Here is a 20440-nt window from a genome sequence, read left to right on the forward strand (position 1 = left end):
CGGGAAACAGAAGGTTGCAACAAGAGGTCACAGTACAAACTCAAGTACATGTGTCAAAAGAAGTAAAGCACCGAAAGAAATGCAAGCAGACAAGGAAGCAAGGCAACAAAAACAAATTGTACTCTAGCCTAGCTTCTTGTTTTTTTTAAGCACGGTGTAACAAGGAGATCGGTAAGCAGTAGTAATAACATGCAACAACAGTAACATTGCAGTCCAACGGTAGTCCCAGCTACCAAAATTTCTCGAACTACATTGACCTGATTCCTGTTTAGCCCAGGATATGTAGGAAACCTTTGAAGCAAAGGTTCGGTCAAATCTTTTTCAAAAAAATGCTTCAACGGAGTACTCGGATGGGCAAAAATCGCTCGCTTTATCTTTGCACGAAAACCCTTCGTGTCTCCGGGCAAAGAGGGGCAGCTGTAAGCACGTGATTTTTGCCCTATATGAGAATTACTCCCAAAAAATTCAAAAATAAAATGATTTTTCTTTGGTGTGCAATTTTGTGATATTTTGTGATATTTTGAATAATTATTTGTATTTGTCTGTGCGTGTTTATTTGCTAAATTAATAAAAAATACAAAAATATGTCGCATTTTGCATGTAGGATTTAATTCTACAATTGTTAGTAATTAAATTTGTTTTACAAAAATTAAAAATTACAAAAATAGGCATCGTTTGCATTTTTAGCATTTAATGTCCAAATATACAATTTTATGCTTAATTAATACTTAATTGTGCGTTAATTGTTATTGGGAGTTAATTTGCGCTTTTATAACTTAATTTAGTTCTTAATAATAGTTTAAGTATTTTTATAATTTAGTTTTAGAAAAAATAAAAGAAGAAAAGAGAGCGAAAATATAAAGAAAGTCGGAATTAGGCCTCTTCTTCAATTTCAAGCCACAGGCCCAAAAAATGGCCCAATCTTCCCTACGACCCAGTCCATTTCGAACTGGGTCGACCCAGTCCATAACCCAAAAGACCCAATACCCCTATCTTGCATTTCAAAACAAAACAAAAAAAAAAAGACAAAAACCCTTTAAGAGCTAAGCCATCCCCCCCCTCCTATCTTCTTCTTCTTCCTCAAGCTTCAAGAAAGCCAACAATGGCCACCCTATCTTCTTCCTCTCCAAAACCTCTCCGGCGATCCTCCATTAAATCCGACCACCCATGGCTACATCGTCTTCATCTCCTTCTTCTTCGTCCGAAATTCCTAGCCTTATCCGCCATTGACGAAGCTCGTCGAGCTCAAGCTTGAGCTCGACGTCCATGGCTGACCATGCTGCTTCTGTTTCGACCAAACGACCTCCGAACGCGACCGAACTGCTGCTGCTCGCGCAGCTGCATTCAGCAACTTTACGTCCAAACACTTCTGTCGCAGCTGCTTCATCGTCAACCTCCCCATCGCTGCTTCTGCCGATGTTGCTTATTCTCCCCGTCGTCCTCCTCGATGGACTGCTGCTTCCATGGTTGTCGTTGATGCTGCTATCACTGCTTGGACGCCGCTGCTAGTTCGTCACCGCTGCTGGGTCGTCGCCGCTGCTGCTTTGTCGCGGCAGTGGCTTCAGCTGCCCCCGACGCTGCCGCCTCACCTTCGTCCTCTTCACTTCGGCCTCGCATACACGGATGAGTTTTGGTCGATGTCATTCGTCGTTGGTTAGTCATTCGTCGTTTCAATCCGTTTAGTAGTTTTTGAATTTTATTTTGTCCGTATTTTGTTTTGATATTTTTCGAATCTAAAATCGGCGAATGTTTGTTTTATTCATGTCTATGGTTAGATATTTGATTTTTGGTTTTGTTCATGTTCATGTTGTTTGTTAAATTAATTTTCAGATTTCAAAATAGAAGTTTAATTAGTTGTTTTCATATTCATTTCATGTTTGTATTATTGTTTAAGTGAATATTTGTTAGTTTGATGTTTGTTAGATTCAAATTGAAATTTAATTAACTATTTCTTCAATTTGTTTCATGTGTTTATGTATTGTTAGAAATTGTTAATATTGTTAAGTTCAAGTTTAAGTTCATAATTGTTTCTTCGTCGATCTTGTTATTTGTTTAAAGAATTTAGTTGTGTTAGAGAAATATGTTGGTTTAATCGTTTAAATCCATCATGTTTGTTGTTTAAAATAGATTTAATTCATGTTCATACTTTGTTTGATTGTTCTTGAATCCGAAATTTGTATAGCTTGATTTCTTGTTTACCATTTGTGATTATTTCTTGAATTTGTCTCATAAAGTTTAATATAGGAATTGTTGGTTGTAATGTTGTTAGAATTGATTTTAAGTTCAATATGATTGAAGTTAGAAATCTAAATATACTTGTTTGTTGTAGTTGTTGAATCCGAAAATAGGATTGTTTGTTGCTAAAATATTGTTCAATCAAATTTTAGTTGTTCTTTGTTGTTCAATTTGTGTTCATGTGATTTGTTGTTGAAATGTTGTTAAAATCGTGTTCATGTGATATTGTTGTTATGATGTTCATCCGTGTTCATATTGTTGTTTGAACATTGTTAGAAATTGATCATATTGTCTATATTTTGGTTAAGTTTGATTAATTGATGTGTTATAGCTGATGGGTAGTTTGGTAAATTTGTAGTACGTTCAGGGGTAGTTTGGTAATTTCAGTAAGGTCGGAGGGGGTAGTTTAGGAATTGTACATTTTGTAATTGTTTATTTGAAGCATGGGGGACAAAATGAAATGGGGTGGGTTGTGATATGGTTATTTAATATAAAGGGGGGACAAGACAAAATTTAAAGGGGGAATCTTGCATTATTTTATGTTAGGCATGGGGGACAAAATGAAATGGGGTGGTGTGATATGTTTATTTAATGTAATGGGGATGAGTGAGAAGATAATGGGTTGGGTAGAGAAAAAGTATTGATTTTAATTAATTGAAAGATTTATGGGATGTGTTATAAAAGAGAAGTCTTGAAATCAGAATACATAGAGAGAATAGAGAGAGACAGACAAGAAAAAATACACACGAATCTGAGAAGAAAAAGAGAGAAGAAAAAAGGGCTGAACATTTAAGAGAAAGAAAAATTCCGAAAAATATTTAAGCTTTCAAAAATAAAAATAAAAACTAAAAATCTTTTGCTTTCTTTCTTTGTTTGAAATTAGTATTAATGGTTGTTGTTTCATTCAAAGCTTAAAGCTTTTGTTTTTGGGATTACTACTCCACCGGTCTGTTACTGGGTTGTTACTGTTGCTGGATTGTTGCTGCTGTGTTGTACTGTTATTACTGCTGCTGATTCTCATCTTCATTTTCTTTTGCTTCCAATATCAGGTACATATCTGTAAATTCATGTCACGAAAAGCTTCAACATGACAAATTAATGAAGTTCGGGAATTATAATTCTGTTTTTCATTCGTTCAAGTTCATTAGTTAAAAATTTGGTTTTTGTTTCAGTTGATTAATATAGTAGTACGTTTGGCGTAATGAATATAAGGTAATTGTTACCTCTTAAAGTTCGTTTAAGTGTTGTAATAATATCATCTATTTCGGAATTTTCATTAAGTGAAGTCATGATTGAAATATCAAGATAGGGAACATGGCATAAAATGGGCCATTAATTACATCCCGTAATATTGTTAGCTAAATGTAAAGTAGAATGGAAGTATCAATAAATTACATTATTAGTATATCTTGTAAAAATCTGATTTTGGTTTAGATTGATATAAGTTGCATGTTCATATATGGCATGATGATGAGTATATATATAATCATATGTGGAAGGTGAGTTGATACAGCTCGTTACGAGTTTAGAATATTAGGAATGGTTCAAACGTACAACTATATTGCATGTGATGTAATTTTATTGAATCAATTTGTATAATAGTTCTCTTTCTTATCAACTTGACTCTTATCTTCCATTGCAAACATTAACCAAACCATTGCAACTTTGGACTAAAACAAATACATGAGAAGGACATGGGATTTATAAACGAATCGTGGCATTTTATGTAAAAGATATATAGAAGAAGAGTTCGCCTTAAATGAAACAATGAAGATTCTGCGGAAACTATTAATTTGTTTATCATTTTAAGTTCTTTCCCAATTTTATACACGATTCGATTTATGGACATCCAAATGTTGTATCCACGAAAAAATGTTAGTTTTAGATACATATTGTCTGTTTTCTTTTTCACGTCATTAATTCTTTAAAATTTGAGGTATATGATTCATATGTGTAAAACAAGGCTCGCGGTCAACACATAATAACAATTTGTAGAGAACCTTATCAAGAATATTTTTGTGATTAGGGATACGTTCGCGTAACCTGATTATATTTCTAAAAGCAATTCGGATTATGCGTTCGCGCAACTTCGATCGAATATTTAATAAAAGGGATTCCTCGGAGAATATCATTATTAATTTCATAAAAACCCGAGATGTGAGGTTCACTACTTAATTATACAAAAAGGGCGAATGTTCTTGATTTTATTAAAGCATAATTTCGAAAATAATTATTTTAATAAAAATATTATCTATATTATTGTGTACACGTGCGCGTGACACAACTCTGCATGTTTTTTTTAATATATAATTTATAACACGAATATACGTACGCGTGATTCGATTCAAAGAAGGGTCTTTAAATCTAAATAGAAGCGGTAACAATAAAATCATGCAATAAAAATGTATTTTACAAATCAAAATAATCAAGCCGAATATAACAGTTGAGCGACCGTGCTAGAACCACGGAACTCGGGAATGCCTAACACCTTCTCCCGGGTTAACAGAATTCCTTATCCGGATTTCTGGTGCGCAGACTGTTAAATAGACAGAGTCATATTCTCCTCGATTCAGGGATTAAAACCGGTGACTTGGGACGCCTTAAAATTCCCAGGTGGCGACTCTGAAACAAACAAACAAATCTCGTTTCGACTGTCCTTTAATTGGAGAAAACTCCCTTGCACCCTCGCGGGGGCGGAAAAAGGAGGTGTGACAACGCTGTTTTTAACACTGAATTTACCATAATATCCATATTAATTGGTGTATAGTCTTAATGGATTTGGAAAATGATTTAGAACGAGTAATTAATGTTATGGGCAAAACAGAACAAATAAATTATTTTTCTCTTGATATGCGAGAAGTGACAAGTAAAAATAAAATTTATTTTTAGAATATTTGACAACTAAAAGTGAATGGAGGGACTACAAGGTTAAAGATAATTAAAGAATATGGTAATAAGAGAATGAAAAAGGTTAGGCTTGTAAACCGTCATGAAAGTGCACCTGCTATTTTAGTAAAAAACATTGCACAGAAAACTTAACAATAGCATGGGTGTGTTCGGGAATGATTTGCTAATATCATTTTTAATCTTCAATATATATATTTTTTTCCAAATTCCACTTATCAATAAAACACCAGAAAACATTTTTCAGAATTTTCCGCAAAAAATGACTTCCATCACGCCGAACACACCCTGTGTTAAAGATTGACTTGCGTAGTTGACAAATCAAATTGGATGCATTCGTGCAATAATATTAAACATTTCATTCAATATTTCCATGAAATTACTTATCCCTGCACACTGAAAAGCTATAGATCAATATCGGACTATATAATAAATAGGACTGAACAAATAAATCAATGTTGGAGTATAATTAATAGGACCGAACAAATTTTGAAGTTCCGCACAGAGACTCGTATATTATGAGAAAAGAAGCAAACACTAATACAAACTAACAGCAAAATTCTCCTCAAAGCTGGGTTGGAAGTACAAAATGTATGCATCTTGTAGGGGATACTGTGTCGTGCCTCGCTTTGCATAACAGAACACAATGAAGTGATTTGAGAGATTGGAAATGTAGGTGCACCAGCTGCTAAAACTTTCCAAAGCCTTATGGGAGACAGAAATCTGGGCTGCTGTTGTTTCAATAACTGCTCTACTTGTTTGCCAAAAGGACATCATGGGATATTTGCCCCTACACACCAGATAAAAAGGCGTTCCTATTTATTCTAATCTGCCAAGTGGGGATTCAGAGCTATAATCATCCACCAACCAGAGACCATAATCACGGAATCGTTTTATCTTCTTTTCAAAACCAACAATATAGTTATTATGAATAATTACATGCATTCCCTTGGTTTCCTTCACCCAAGTCTTGTTCCTAAAGTATAAACCACCTGTCGGGAATCCTGACTGAGGAAGCAGATACATGTCGACCTGCAGCAGTATCATGTATTACACAAACAGGTTATCTGCTAACCCTGATCAAATGTAACTAAAATAGTAAAAAGAGAAGCCCGGTGCACTAAGCTCCCGCTATGCACGGGATCCGGGGAAGGGCCGGACCACAAGGATCTATTGTACGCAGCCTTACCCTACATTTCTGCAAGAGGTTGTTTCCACGTGACCTCCTGGTCACATGGCAGCAACTTTACCAGTTACGCCAAAAGAAAAATGAAATGAAATAAAAAAAATGTTGGATGCAAAGTAAGCAAAAAGAAAGCACGAAAGTAAACAATCAAACAAAAACTGGAAGAGCCGTTGCATATATTGTGCAGGAAACTTTTAGAATCAAAGTGCAAACTCAACCTATGACATATGTGTAATTTAAGTTCTTAGAAAGGACATGACATATGTTTGTAGTTTCAAAAGTTGGTTAAATTAACACTTGAGAAGCTCCATGTGATCGTCTTTTTCTCAATATTTTCTCATAACTATTGCGTACAAAAGTGAGTAGGATTACAACAACAGTTATTAAGCTACAAATGAGGGACATCTACATATTTACTAGGACTAATTATTACAAAGGAGAGAAAGCACAAGTAAAAAATATGGTTGTGTATATGTACATTGATTATATATTTGGGTCCAGACCTGCTTATCTGTGAAACTGCAGCCAGCATGCAGGAGAAAAAAACAATTAATTTGCCTCTGAAACGAGATCCAGGCAACTGCATTGATCAGATTATATCTTACATCTAATTTTAACACCTCTTCTTCAACCTCAATCACATACAATTAGCCTATAATTATTCAGCCGACAGGGCCAAACTACAAAGAGAAAATGGGGGGAAAGGAACAAGGGACAGAAGAAGAAAGGATAGAAAGGGGTTAAATAGACGAAGTTGGTTATGCCTTCCTACATCAGTTGGCTTCAAAGAAAACATCGCTACTTGAGAACCTAGCTTAATTTTATGTTTAGATCAAGCTTAATTTTGGATCAGAAATAAGCCTACATATTTAGTACTTCCTGCTGAAACCATTCAATGAGGCATGGAAAAACAAAGACCTGATAAGTCATGAAATGCAAAAGCAACAAGGGACTCCAATAGAAATAAGGCTTCTTGAGCTGGTTCTGAAGCATGGCAGTAGAATACGAAATAAAAGAAAGCAATGCACCTGTCCAGCAGTTTTGTTCAATGCCCAATTAAAAGCAGGCTGGTCATTAGCTTTTTTTGCTCTGGACCATGGTTGAATCTGCATTTCCTCAATCCACTTTTTCAGAACTAGTTTTGCTCCAGTGGTGGGTCGCAGATAGATCATGCAGCTACAAATGTAAGGTCGACCCTTCTTCCCTGGAGGTGGCAAACCATGAGAGTGATTCAGAGGTTTTACCTGGCATTCCAGAAGAAAGGAAGAGAGCAAATCTTTCATCACTAACAGTCAAATCAACAATGTCATGACAATAAAGTTTATACAAAGTATAAATTGATGCAACCAATTAAAAACTGTCATAACTACCAGAGAATGACCTGTGTTCTCAGTTAAAAAAAAGCAGAGAAGTAAAATTTAAAGGAAAAGAAAACAAGGACATAGTTTGCAGTGAAGCAAGATGATGAGAGTTAAAAACTACCGCAATAAATAAATCCAGCTTCTCCAATTCAATGACGCAACATAACATTGATTACCAAAACTATACAAGGAAAAGTTAAAGCATTTGCATCCTCTTCAGCACTTACCGCAGCCATGTCGTCCATGAAGTATATATCATGATTTCCTTCTAAATATTGAAATGGATCCGCTAACCAAACCATATCAACATCGTTGTACATGACATTATAACCAAGCTCCAGAATTTGCAGAAGATGGCGAGGCCTTCTGGACGTAAAATTGAAGAATCCCTTAAAAATAGAACTATCAATGTCATTTCAGTAGAAAACAAATAACTAACTCAAAGCAAGTAGAACATTCCAGAAAAACGCTTGTTTCCTCTCTAATTCTTTTAAAAGTTTCCTCTATAATTCTAAGACAAGTTTGTGATTCAGGAGAGTCAAAGACAGATAGTAAAGGATCAGTGGAAACACAATGTTCATTATTGTTATTATTCTCAAGTTTTAATCATCAGCACTCCAATTTCTTCAATTTCTACATCTAGGATTCGACTTGTATCATGGATGCTTTAATGCATTAATCGGCTGAATGATGAAGAAACGACAATGCAAGGATCTTGTCACTCTCAAACACATTTTACCTACAAACTGTAAACATTCAAATATGGAAGGGGTAAAATGCCAATTATGCAGTAACTCTACATGATGGTCATTATTAAATTCCAATACTCATAAATGGAAAATATTAATGGACAAAGTCTGAGAATCTATTTGCACATTTGCAGGCAGACAAGCATATCGAAACTAAAAATTGTTCAAACCAATCGACAAAAAAAGCGAGAAATACAACAAATCCAGCAGCAAATCAATCAATCAACAAGGTTTCATCCCAAAAAGAATCTATACATTCTGCTTTATTGAGCCCATCTCATTCCAATACTAGTAAGCAATTTATCTTTTATGGCAAATTAGGGGTTCTGTAAAACTAAAGGTTCTCTAAACACAACAAACAATCAACTACCTAATCCTCAATCCTAGACTAGTTGAAGTCAGTGAAATTAACATTCCATATGTTCGTGCTCTTATCGGGTCCATTTCATTCCAAATACTGGTAAGTTTCTAAGTCAAATTAGGGGGAGAAACTAAATACAGTATAATAAACACAGATGCAAAAGCTCAAGAAAGGTACCTGAGACCCAAACTTATGAGCAGTCTGAGACATCAAAACAGGAGGAATAAGCACAGCATGACCAGGCCACCTCTCATTAACCTTAAACAAAGTAGCATAGTCCTCAGCAATAACAAGCACTTTCTCATGTTGCTTTTGCCTCACAATGCTAATCAACCAGTTATTCAAGAAAGGCAAGTAAGGTTCACTAACAATACAGACTATAAGGGTATTATTCTTGGCCACAAAGGCAGCAGCTTTAGGCAAGGAATAGTCACGCCACTTGGATTCAAAAAGATTGGATTTTGAGGTGTAAGAGAGGAACCCATTTTGAGGGAATTGAATATATGGATAAAGAACTCCGAGAATTACCAAAAGGGAAAGAAGGAGCAAAAGGGTGGTGCGGTATTGAAGAAATGAGGTGGGTTTTTGGGAAGTTTGAGAGGATCGTGGGGATACTGGATTTGAGTCTGTTAGAGGATTGTGAAGAGGTCTTTGGTGTAAAGACGCTGATGACATTGTTGCTAGATTTGGATTGAATTGCAATAGCAAAAAGGGGAAGTTAATTACACTGTGGAATTACAAAGAAAGAACTTGGGGAAATTCTATAAATCAAACGCAGATCTCAGATGGGGTCCGGGATTGAAAACACAGTGTAATGAATCTGATGAGGCGCTTACTATGAACCGGATCCCCACTCGCTGAGTTAACTTTTTGGCGTTGGTTCAAGTGAAAACAGAGTGCCAAAGGAGAAAAGATAAAATAAGAGAGATCTTTTTATGAATTGAGCTTGTTCGGTTTGACACTTTAATCATTTTTTCGAGATATAAGCTTTTTGTTAATTACTGTCTCGAGTATTATTTTAAAAAAATAATAATTTATATATACTGATAAAGCAGAAACCCAATCAATGTAGTGGGTCTAATTTTTCAGATTACAAATGTCACATGTACAAAAATTTATTTGTTGGTTGAAGTGTAAAAAAAAATCCTTAGAATCCCAACTTGTTTTGGACTGAGTCGGAGTTATTGTTGTTTTGGAAAATGATATTCTTTATAGGAAGGACTAATAAATTAAAACGGAAGGAGTAAGTTTTTATGTTTCTGTGGCAAAGTTTTCCAAAACACTTCTCTAAATTTTTTCCGACAAAAGATTATCCAAATTGGATTATGAGAGCCTTTGTCTTGTGTGCTTCAACTTGTGGCGAATCGTATATTATGTCATTCGTTCTGCCAAAGACGCATTTTAATTTTCTCTAGCGGGGACACAACTGATCAAAACTAAATGAAGGGTTAAACTACACGAAACCTTTCAGTTCCCCATTTTTATCTCCAGTATTTTGTTGTGGGAAAAGAAATTTAATTACTATACTTGTGTTGCTGGAAAAATGTAACTACCAATGAAAATTTAACGACTCTACAAAATTGGTCAGATTTACCGGACATTCTTATTTACTTTTTTTCTTTTTTTGTTTAAAATCAGCACGGTTAAGAGGCATGATTCATTTCATGATTGCAAGAACATTGATAACCATTGAGGATTTATCACTCGGCTCAAGAATACTGGACAATGCAGTTATAGAGAATTATTTTTCCAACAATGTGTTCTTATTTTTCCAACATTCTTTTCCAACAATGTGTTCTACAAGCAGACGGATATTAACATCTCTTTTACCTTACAAATATACACACTGCTCTTTATTGATTCTCAAACGAAAGAAATGGATGATGAAACAAATTGCCTATAATCGTGGAAAGTTTGTGAATGATCTTAAAAGTAGGTGTTCTCGAGGTCATGGCTTAGTACAACTTCTGTTTTACAGATGGAAAGTTAGATGGATGGGACCTCTGAACTTGCTCGCTCTCATTTTTGAGTAGATTACGAGACAGCACTGGTCTTCAATTTCGGTGTCTTATGCTTGACAAAGAAAGCCGAGAGCATACTCCTGCTGCGATTATGTGCACGGATGATGTCCCGTCTTGGATTATCAAATGATCTGTATGGTGTTAGAGGTTTGCTACCCTCCAGGGTGCCCTGCAAAAGCAAATTTTCGTTTTAGCTATTGCGATGAAAGGAATTCATTTTATTTTTTTTGATAAGTATGGAAAGCAATTCACACAGAGAGAGAGAGGGGGGGGGGGAGAGGGGAAGAGAGGAGGGGGGATGCTTGATCATTTAAGACTTGCACTTTCAGTCTGGTCCTATTAGATGCCCACAAGCAAAGTAGGTAACTTCAAACAGACTATAAGACTGAACAACGTTCAGGTCAAGACTAATGATGCAATATGAAGCAAAGTTTCTGAGATATAAGAAATCCACATATTAAATTAGACTACAAAAAGAAACGAGGCAAACCATATAAACATACATAGACAGATGATCACAAATGTTTTATATCTGAAGAGATGAGATGAAACTGCAGACAAACTGACTGCAATCCAAACATTATTGTTCCCACTTTTCTTACCCCAAAATATACCTCCCAGATATAGATCTCACCTCTCCAAAGGTGCATCTTTACCCCCTTGGAATTAAATTTTTTGCAGAGATGAAACTGTTAACTAATTGAGATATTAATTGCTAACTTGTCTGGTTGATTAACAAGACAATGACAGATCACAAAATTTGGACTACTAAATCACATAGATGCTCATAGTACAACAATGTTATGATCCTCAGATAGCATTGTTTAACAATGATACTCACGTCTGCATGTTCACCAAAATCTTTTAATACACTTTCGTCTGAATTATATTTTCTATTCCGTAATTCCACAACTCTCACATTTATCAAGGTAGATTTGAAATATGGTAATTCAGTTATAAGTGAGGTTAGCTTTGGCTTACATAAAGCAAGAGCGCATACACCCACAAAATTGACAGCTCTGTGAAGGCGTTCTATAAGCAGCTGGCATATAACAACACTATAGCGCAGTTTCAGGAAGGACATCATGTAATATAAGGAACAGATGGCATAATATATGGAACTGTTCTTTTCAATTTATTTCTTTTTTCACTTCCAATGCATTTGACATTACCTGCCGCGTGACACCCAATGTCTGCATTGCTAGACTTGATGCAGGACCAACATTAGGTGACTGAGGACGAGCTGCATATGATTTTTTCCGTGTATTCTCTTCATCTGCTCAATGAAAATTGACAGTGAGAAATCAAGAGTCTATTGCATCAAATATCTACACCACGGAAATCACAAGTGAACATAGAACCTTCACAATATACCTAATAAGTTGAATGCGGCAGATGCTTTTTCAGAACCTTTTGCTTCCTCAGGACTGAAATGTAAGGAAAGATCAGTTTTCTACAACCTCTAGAAATATTTGAGAATATTATCCAAAATAAAATGACAGTAATCTCCTCGAACCTTCAAGATCAATACCAACACTAACCTCATAAAAGTACGTGAAGTCCCTTTCAATGTCGATTTAGTTTCTGTTGCCAGATGCCAAGAGAGAGTTTTTGCAGCAGGTGTACCTAATACAGAACATATGATAAGAACGACGAAATAAAATGCTGAAGAGATGACAGGACAGTATCATCAAGAAGTCAGCCACCTGAAGGATAAAGGCGGGGTCTTGCTTGTGAATGTTGCCTCGAATCCACCTTAACTTGAGGGCTGAAGTGCACCTTCTTGCCAGCGGAATCTAATTGTGTGCCAATCAGAAGAGAGAGAAGTGTGCGAGTCAGGCAAAAAGGTCTGAAAACAGCAAGAGCTTTGAAAGAAATGCAACAAGGACCAAAAAGTAGCCGTACTTGGCAAAATATAATGCTTGTGATGCCTTGGGATGATAGCTAATAGCTGTTGCTGCCTGAGGCCTTCTTTCTCGGTGTATGTTTTGCACGTGAGAAGTCGCTTAAATCAAAAGACTAAGTTCAGCTATATCTGTCTTCATTCTCGATCAGACAATTTTCATTAGGGAAAGTTCCACTAAGTTACCTGATCAAGACAAGTGACCTTTAGCTCCATGCTTGTGACATCCAGTGTTTGTTGCTCAACCAAGTCAGTTAATTTATAAGCAACAGTTCCTAGGTGGTCGACAGCATTGACAAGAGCTCTTATAGCATAGTCCTTCAGGTTATCAAGAACCCTGAAAAAACGTAGTATTAGAGTAAGAGCACAAAGGAGCAAAGGAAGAGCGTAGCATGACCAAGAATAAATGCACCAGCATTTTGGAGCTTGCCTAAACATAGTAAAGATTTTTGCTGAGAAAACTAAAAGAGCCCGTACAGCCAGAGATCAAAGAGCTTCTAACTTTTGATTAGAGTGCTGCAAACCTAAACATGAGAGATTGAGTGGAAAATATTAAGCTAATGGGAATACTCTTACATTTGTTTCTGCTCGTTTTGAAGATAAGACTTTTCACAATATTCTGCAGCAGAATAGAGTTGCGGCCTCAAGTTCTTGAGTTCCTGAGACAGGCAACACACTAAATTAGACCAAAGTTATTGCAAAAGTTGACAAATGGTTAAGATGGAAACAAGTTGTAAGCAGATATGAAACATAACTTGGAAACTTTTAATAGAATCTGAGATATCTTTCCTGTCATCTTAACCAGATAAAAGTGCTTATAGTACATTTTATACATATATATGTCAATATCAATCAATCGCTTATCAAAACAATACTAATATCAATCAACCAAACACTCCTCAATCCTAAAAAGAAGGGTGGGTTTGGCCATACAATCTTCTGAAATCATTCTGCTCTACTCGGGCCCAAAACTACTACGTACTTTTTATATGTAATATATTAGGAGAAAATGAAGCAGTGTTATTATACACAGTTCACTAACTGCACCTTTAAAGTGACAAACCATTTTGCATGTAGTATTCATAAGCTGGCATTAGAATGTTAACATAAGCAGCCACTCAACAGCTCCAGCTTCAACCCTCCAACGGCCTACTCGATGCACACAATTGACCAACACATATACAAAATCTTATTTAAACATTTCCAATCTCTCTTAGCTCCCGAGCCTATTCTGATTCCTTCCCTTCTTTACTTCGAGGAGGAGGAGGTTATATAATAGTAACAAAGGAGACGGATTATAAACAAAATGATGCAATATGCAAACAACACTGCACCTCCACATATCAATCAACAATTACATCTCAATCCCAAACTAGTTGGGTCGGTTATATGTTAGAAGTCCTACATCGGTTGTGCGGAAGATGAACTTTTGTGATTAAGTTAGGCCCAATGTCCATTTCTTAACATGTTATCAGAGCACAGTCTTTGTTTACCCATTTAGGGCTCCCATGTTCATGCTCCAAATGTCGAGTCCTGAGTCTTGGGCGTCCGGAGAGTGTTCGAAGTCCCACATCAGTTGTGGGATGGGCAATATGTGTCCTTATATGATCTTGAAAAATCTTCACCTCATGAACATTTCTTAACATTATATGAATCCGTTGTACCAATTCTACCATATCCAGACCCATTTCATTGAACACGTTCCAATGAATTCAATAAATGACCATTGCTATATTATATACTAGTTGTCAGCCTACCACAACCCTCATCTTTTTGCCTGACTTGGAAACTGGGTATGCTTCACGAAATGGTTGGAGTTAAAAGTCACTAAACAAGATACATAAAGGAGTAGCTAAACAGTCAAGCGAATCAGTCAGATTTAAAGTAATTTGAACTTGTAAAGTGTATCCTTCATTACCCAAGCTATCATCATAATAGTTTGTTTTTTCATTTGAGCATCTCGCACAGCAGATGAAAATTTACATTGCAATGTCAACAGTCAACATTATTATTTAAATAGCTAAAATATTCCAAGTAAAACGAAGCTAATATTGTAGACAGTTGAACAAGAACCAGATCTGATCTCGAATTTGGCAAATGAGAAAGAAGTAGTGAAACCTGTAAGGCTTTAACGAAACTCTTGCTTCGCTCCATTGATACTTCATCAAACGTCATCGCCGGAGTATTTTCAAGCTTCAATTGTTCTACTTCCATAACTTTCGTCTTTCAAAATCCGCACAAATTCTCCAAAAAAAAAAAAAAAAAAAATTTAACTTCCTTCTAGATCAATCGATCAACAAATCATAGCGATATGCATTTTATATTCAAAAAGTTCTAATTAGAAAATGGAGAAATTGCGAATAATTTTTTCGAGATGGATTAGGAGTTAAGGAAAGGGCTTCGGTAGGCCACCACGGCGGTGGAAGGTAGTGGAGGTGGTAGCGGTGGTGGTGGTAGGAGAATTTATGAGGAGGGTGTGTGAGTGAAGCAATCCCGGGAAGTGCGTCGTTGTTATTATAATTTTGGGAAACTGGAATATGATGGAGTTAATTGCAAGTGAAAATGACGTCGTATTTATTGCAGGCAGATAAAAGGTGGTTCAACTGCACTGTGCAGCTCCTCCCACCTTGACCCCTGGGCCCTTGGACCGATAAAGTGGACCCCAAACTCAAAAAAAATAAAAAAATAAATTACCTTCCATAATTACACCAAATTATAGCGATATACAAATCATATTGAGACAGAGGGATATAAGTATATCCCGCATTTATTATACTCCCTCTATCTCATTTTAAACGGTTTCGTGCCTATTAATAAAAAATAAAATAGTACTCCCTCCGTTAGGGGTGAGCATATATCGGGTAAAACCGATAACCCGAACCGTTAATTATTTATTGGGTTATCGGTATTGAGTTAACGATTCAGTAACGAGTTAAAAAAATTTATTGGGTTATCGGTTCGGACTCGGTTTGACAATTCTGTTATTAGGTAAAATCGATAACCCAATAAGGATTAACTAATTTACTAGTTTACCCTTAAGTATATACATACTAGGGTTTCATAATTTATATTTCACTCTTTGATTTCCCTTCTTTCTCAGTTTCTCCGCCTCACGCCCTCACCAGTCAACCCGTCAAGACTCAGGCCGGCATCAGTCGCATCACGCCCTCACGCCGAGGTCTGTCGCATTTCTCAGCTTCTTTCTTTCACTCTTCAGTCGCATTTTCACTTCATTTCTCAATCGCATCTTCACTTTACTCTTCAGTCACATTTCTCAGCCGCATTCTTCAGCTTCATCTTGATTCTTCGTGTAAGTTTTTAGTTGCTTCATCTTCATCTTTTTCTTAGTTTGTTTGAAAGCATTCTGGCTCTGGATTTTTCTTAGTTTGTTTGAAAGCTGAAGTGAGATTTGTCGTGTGCTTTAATTGTTGAGCTGTTACAAAGTTATCTTGTGTCAGTTATTATAAAATTTGTATTTCATAACTATTTGATGAAGTTGTTCAGTCTTCAAAGCAGTCGAAGGGTAGTGACTAAACTTCTCACTTTTTCATTTGACATTTACAAAAATTGCATCACAAACATGTGCATCGTGGCTGACACTTGTATTTGTTATTCATTTAGATCCCTTGTATTTGCAGAAAGTGTCGAAGTGAAAATATGACTGATATTCTATTTTTTTGTCACTGACTGATATTGGAATTTTTGTTTATATTTTTTGGGTTGAAGAATGAAAGATAGAAACTTTGGTTAGTGTTTATTTTATTGGATGTTGCAATAAATTTAAATTCTTGTGAAATAGAACAGTTTTGAAAAAAGTTTTAGCAAAAATAAGTTTTAGCAAAAAAGTTCTTAAAATATTATAAAACTGTTTTGCGAAACTGTTTTATACATTGCAAAATTGTTTTAGTTGTTTTATCTTATCGGGTAAACCGATAACCGAACCGATAATGATCGATAACCGATTAACCGATAATCGATAACCAATATCTTATTAGTTTGGTTATCGGGTTATGATATTTATTAACCGATAACCGATAGGCAAAACCGATAATATTCATAATCGAACCAACCGATGACCACTCCTACCTCCGTTCACTTTTACTTGGTAGGTATACTAAAAATAATTTTTTATTTTTACTTGTCACTTTACGCATATTAAGAGAAGATAAACTTTTTTTCCTGTTATACCCACAGTATTTATTACTCATTTCAAATCATTTTCTCAAATCCAATAAAATATACATCAATTAATATGGGTATCATGATAAATTATGTATTTCGTTTATTATTTCTTAAGATGCGTGAAAAGTCAAAACGTGTCAAGTAAAAGTGAACGGAGGGAGTACAAAATACTACAACAACATACCCAGTAATCGTGGAGTCTAAGGAGGGTAGTGTGTACGCAGACCTTACCCCTGCCTGGTGAGGATAGAGAGGTTGTTTCATATAGACCCTCGGCTCATGAAAGTATAAGCACCACATTAATAAAAATATAGACAAGAAGGGACAATACCCAAAAGCCATATAAAAGCGGAATAAAATAACAAGATAGTAAGGTGATCAACAATGAAAGAAAATAATGGTTAGTCATAAAAACCTACTACCAACAGAAAGCGAGACTGCGTGCCAATACTATTATTATAAATACCCTAGACTACCTACTCTACTACCCTAATCTTCGACTTGCATACCTTCCTATCAAAGGTCATGTCCTCAGTCAGCTGAAGTTGCGTCATGTCTTGCCTAATAACCTCTCTCCACCTCTTCTTTGGTCTACCTTTATCTCTCCATAGTCCCTCAAATGTCAACCTCTCACACTCTTCACTGGGGCGTTTGTGCTCCTCCTCCTCACATGACCAAACCACTTAAGTCGCGCTTCCCGCGTCTTGTCCTCAATAGGGGCCACACTCATCTTATCGTGAATAATCTCATTTATGATCCTATCTAACTTGGTGTACCCGCACATCCATCTCAACATCCTCATTTTTGCTACCTTCATCTTTTTGACATGTGCGATCTTGATTGGCCAACACTCAGTCCATACAACGTCGCTGGTCTGACCACAACTTTGTAAAATTTACCTTTAAATTTCGATGCCACCTTCTTGTCCCACAAAATACTGGAAGCGGGTGTTATTTCATTCATCCCGCCCCAATACGATGCGTTACATCTTCAACAATCTCCCCATCCCCTTGAATAATAGACCCAAAGTACTTAAAACTTCTTCTCCCAGGGATGACCTGCGAGTCCAGCCTCACCTCCCCTTCCCCTCTTTGAGTCTCGCCACTGAACTTACACTCCAAGTATTCTGTCTTGGTCCTGCTCAACTTGAAACCTTTAGACTCCAGTGTCTGCCTCCATACCTTTAACTGCGCGTTCACACCATTTTGCGTCTCATCAATTAATACAATATTATCTGCAAATAGCATGCACCACAGCACCTCCCCGTGGATGTGGCGCGTCAGTACGTCTATCGCCAGAGCAAATAAAAAAAGGGCTGAGTGTCGACCCCTAATGCAACCCCATCATAACCGAAAAATGGTTCGAGAACCCACCCATTGTCCTCACTCGGGTCTTTGCTCCATCATACATGTCCTTAATCAACCTAACGTAGGCAACATGTACACCTCTAGCCTCCAAATATCTCCACAAAACCTCCCTCAGAACTTTATCGTACGCCTTTTCTAAGTTTATGAACACCATATGCAAGTCCTTATTTCTCTCCCTATATTGCTCCATCAATCTCCTAACAAGGTGGATGGCTTCTGTAGTCGAACGCCCCAGCATAAATCTGAACAATTTCTCAGAAATAGACACGCTCCTCCTCACCATTAACTCTATCACTCTTTCCCAGACTTTCATAGTATGGCTAAGCAGCTTAATACCCCCGATAGTTATTGCAATTTTGGATATCGCCCATGTTCTTATATACAGGAACCATCATGCTCCACCTCCACTATTCAGGCATCTTATTCGTTCTAACAATGACATTAAATAACCTAGTGAACCACTACAAGCCTGTCTTGCTCGCACTTTTCCAAAACTTCACCGGAATTTTATTCGGCCCGATCGCTTTGCCTCTGCTCATCTTACGCATAGCCCCGTCAACTTCATCAACACTAATCCGCCTACAATACCCAAAGTCACAACGACTCCTAGAGAGTTTCAAATCACCCAGTACAATGTTCATGTCCGCCTCCTCGTTCAAGAGACTATGGAAGTAGGTCTGCTATCTCTGACGGATAAGCCCCTCATCCAACAAAATTCTACCTTCTTCATCCTTGATGCACTTCACTTGGTCCAAGTCACGCGCCTTCCTTTTTCGCGCCTTAGCTAACTTGAACAACCTCTTTTCCCCACCTCGGCCCTCGAGTTCCTCATACAAATGACTAAAAGCTACAGTCTTGGCCGCCGTAACTGCTAGCTTTGCTCTTTCTTAGCCAACTTATAATGTTCCCTATTCGCTTTCTTCTTCTCCTCATCTACACTTTCCACTAGCTTCAAATACGTTGTTTTTTGGTTTTTACTTTACCTTGCACCTCTCCATTCCATCACCAGTCTTCCTTGTAACCACCAGAGTAACCATTTGAGACCACCAGAATAATTATTAAGTATTTATTGAGAAATAAGCAATATTAAAAAGAAATTACTACTTCTTTAATATTAATGATATAATTTAAAGTAATTAATAAATTTAATTTTAAATTTCTATAGTGATAATTATTTTAGGATAATTTTCTAAGCTAAAACAATTGTTAATTTATGATGGACGGAGTAATTATTAAGCTAACTGTTTAGTTTAATATAAATATTGGATACATTTGAACTAATATCGTCATAATATTACTATTCAGAAGATGAATGTACTGCAGGTTCGTTAAAATTAGAAAACAATTTGATAATGTGAGGAAAAATAGCTTGCTAAAAGTTAAACTAATTAACACGAGCACAAATTGAAGCAATGTGTATATTAATTAACTATAATTAAGTGATAAAAGTTTATACAAAAGACACATTTCATATACTATTTATTATTCAACATATATGTCACTATGTGTATCTTTTTTCTTTTAGTTTTCCGTTTTGGAGAAGAAAAAAAGGTACTATTACGATCTTGAGTGATTGATTCTTCAATAATCATTTTTTATACTTTTAAGTATTTCTAATATCAAAATTTGATTTTAATATGTAATTATTATTTTTATGGATGTGTTAGAGCCCCTTCGGATTAGTTGATTGTAAATAGCTAATAAGCTTGAAGTGTTGAAAAGTATTTTTAAGTGTTGAAATTGATTTTTTAAATAAACATTTACGTGTTTGGATAGACGTGTTGAAACTGATAATAATCAATTGATATGTTTGGTAGAAAAGTACTGATAAGCTGTTATTTTGTTGAAATGATTAAAATACTCTTACAAACTTTACAAAAAATTGTAAATTAAAAAGTTCTGTATACGGTGAAATCGAAGGGTCTAATTTCTCACCATTAAGGCACTTCGAAAGATCACCTCGAAGGCTCGAGGCCACGACCGAGTATCCTCCCTCGAGAGTCGTCGACAGTCGACCCCGGGGCAGTGTGATTAAGGTAATGGTAGAAATGGGAAGTTCCCAAGGTATACGACAAGGACTGACAGAGCCTAGTGGACTACTCTAAACCTGAATCAGGGTGTCATCTAGCTGTCCCATCTCCGCTTCTTTGTCATTAATGTATTTTGTACTA

At 36.2% G+C, this 20440-nt stretch overlaps 3 protein-coding genes across 3 annotated transcripts; all 3 read right to left on the reverse strand.

The window, feature by feature from the left end:
• Window positions 1–5544: 5544 nt before the first annotated feature.
• On the reverse strand, window positions 5545–9756 carry LOC104247177 (UDP-D-xylose:L-fucose alpha-1,3-D-xylosyltransferase MGP4). The gene is made up of 4 exons (XM_009803134.2): window positions 8974–9756; window positions 7914–8075; window positions 7354–7569; window positions 5545–6171 (listed from the first exon to the last, which is right to left on the reverse strand). The coding sequence occupies exons 1-4, from the start codon at window positions 9469–9471 to the stop codon at window positions 5959–5961; spliced, it is 1089 nt and encodes a 362-aa protein (XP_009801436.1). The 5' UTR covers window positions 9472–9756; the 3' UTR covers window positions 5545–5958.
• Window positions 9757–10527: 771 nt separating this feature from the next.
• On the reverse strand, window positions 10528–15284 carry LOC104247178 (protein ABIL1). Its single transcript, XM_009803135.2, has 9 exons — window positions 14839–15284; window positions 13297–13379; window positions 12907–13057; window positions 12723–12822; window positions 12524–12613; window positions 12359–12443; window positions 12192–12244; window positions 11990–12093; window positions 10528–10986 (listed from the first exon to the last, which is right to left on the reverse strand). Exons 1-9 carry the CDS (start codon window positions 14932–14934, stop codon window positions 10831–10833), a joined length of 918 nt encoding a protein of 305 aa, XP_009801437.1. The 5' UTR covers window positions 14935–15284; the 3' UTR covers window positions 10528–10830.
• Window positions 15285–17861: 2577 nt separating this feature from the next.
• LOC138876453 (uncharacterized) lies at window positions 17862–18552 on the reverse strand. The gene is made up of 2 exons (XM_070155392.1): window positions 18276–18552; window positions 17862–18136 (listed from the first exon to the last, which is right to left on the reverse strand). Exons 1-2 carry the CDS (start codon window positions 18550–18552, stop codon window positions 17862–17864), a joined length of 552 nt encoding a protein of 183 aa, XP_070011493.1.
• Window positions 18553–20440: the final 1888 nt, after the last annotated feature.

This window comes from Nicotiana sylvestris, chromosome 1 (assembly GCF_000393655.2).
Source record: "Nicotiana sylvestris chromosome 1, ASM39365v2, whole genome shotgun sequence".
In the NCBI taxonomy this organism is placed as follows: domain Eukaryota; kingdom Viridiplantae; phylum Streptophyta; class Magnoliopsida; order Solanales; family Solanaceae; genus Nicotiana; species Nicotiana sylvestris.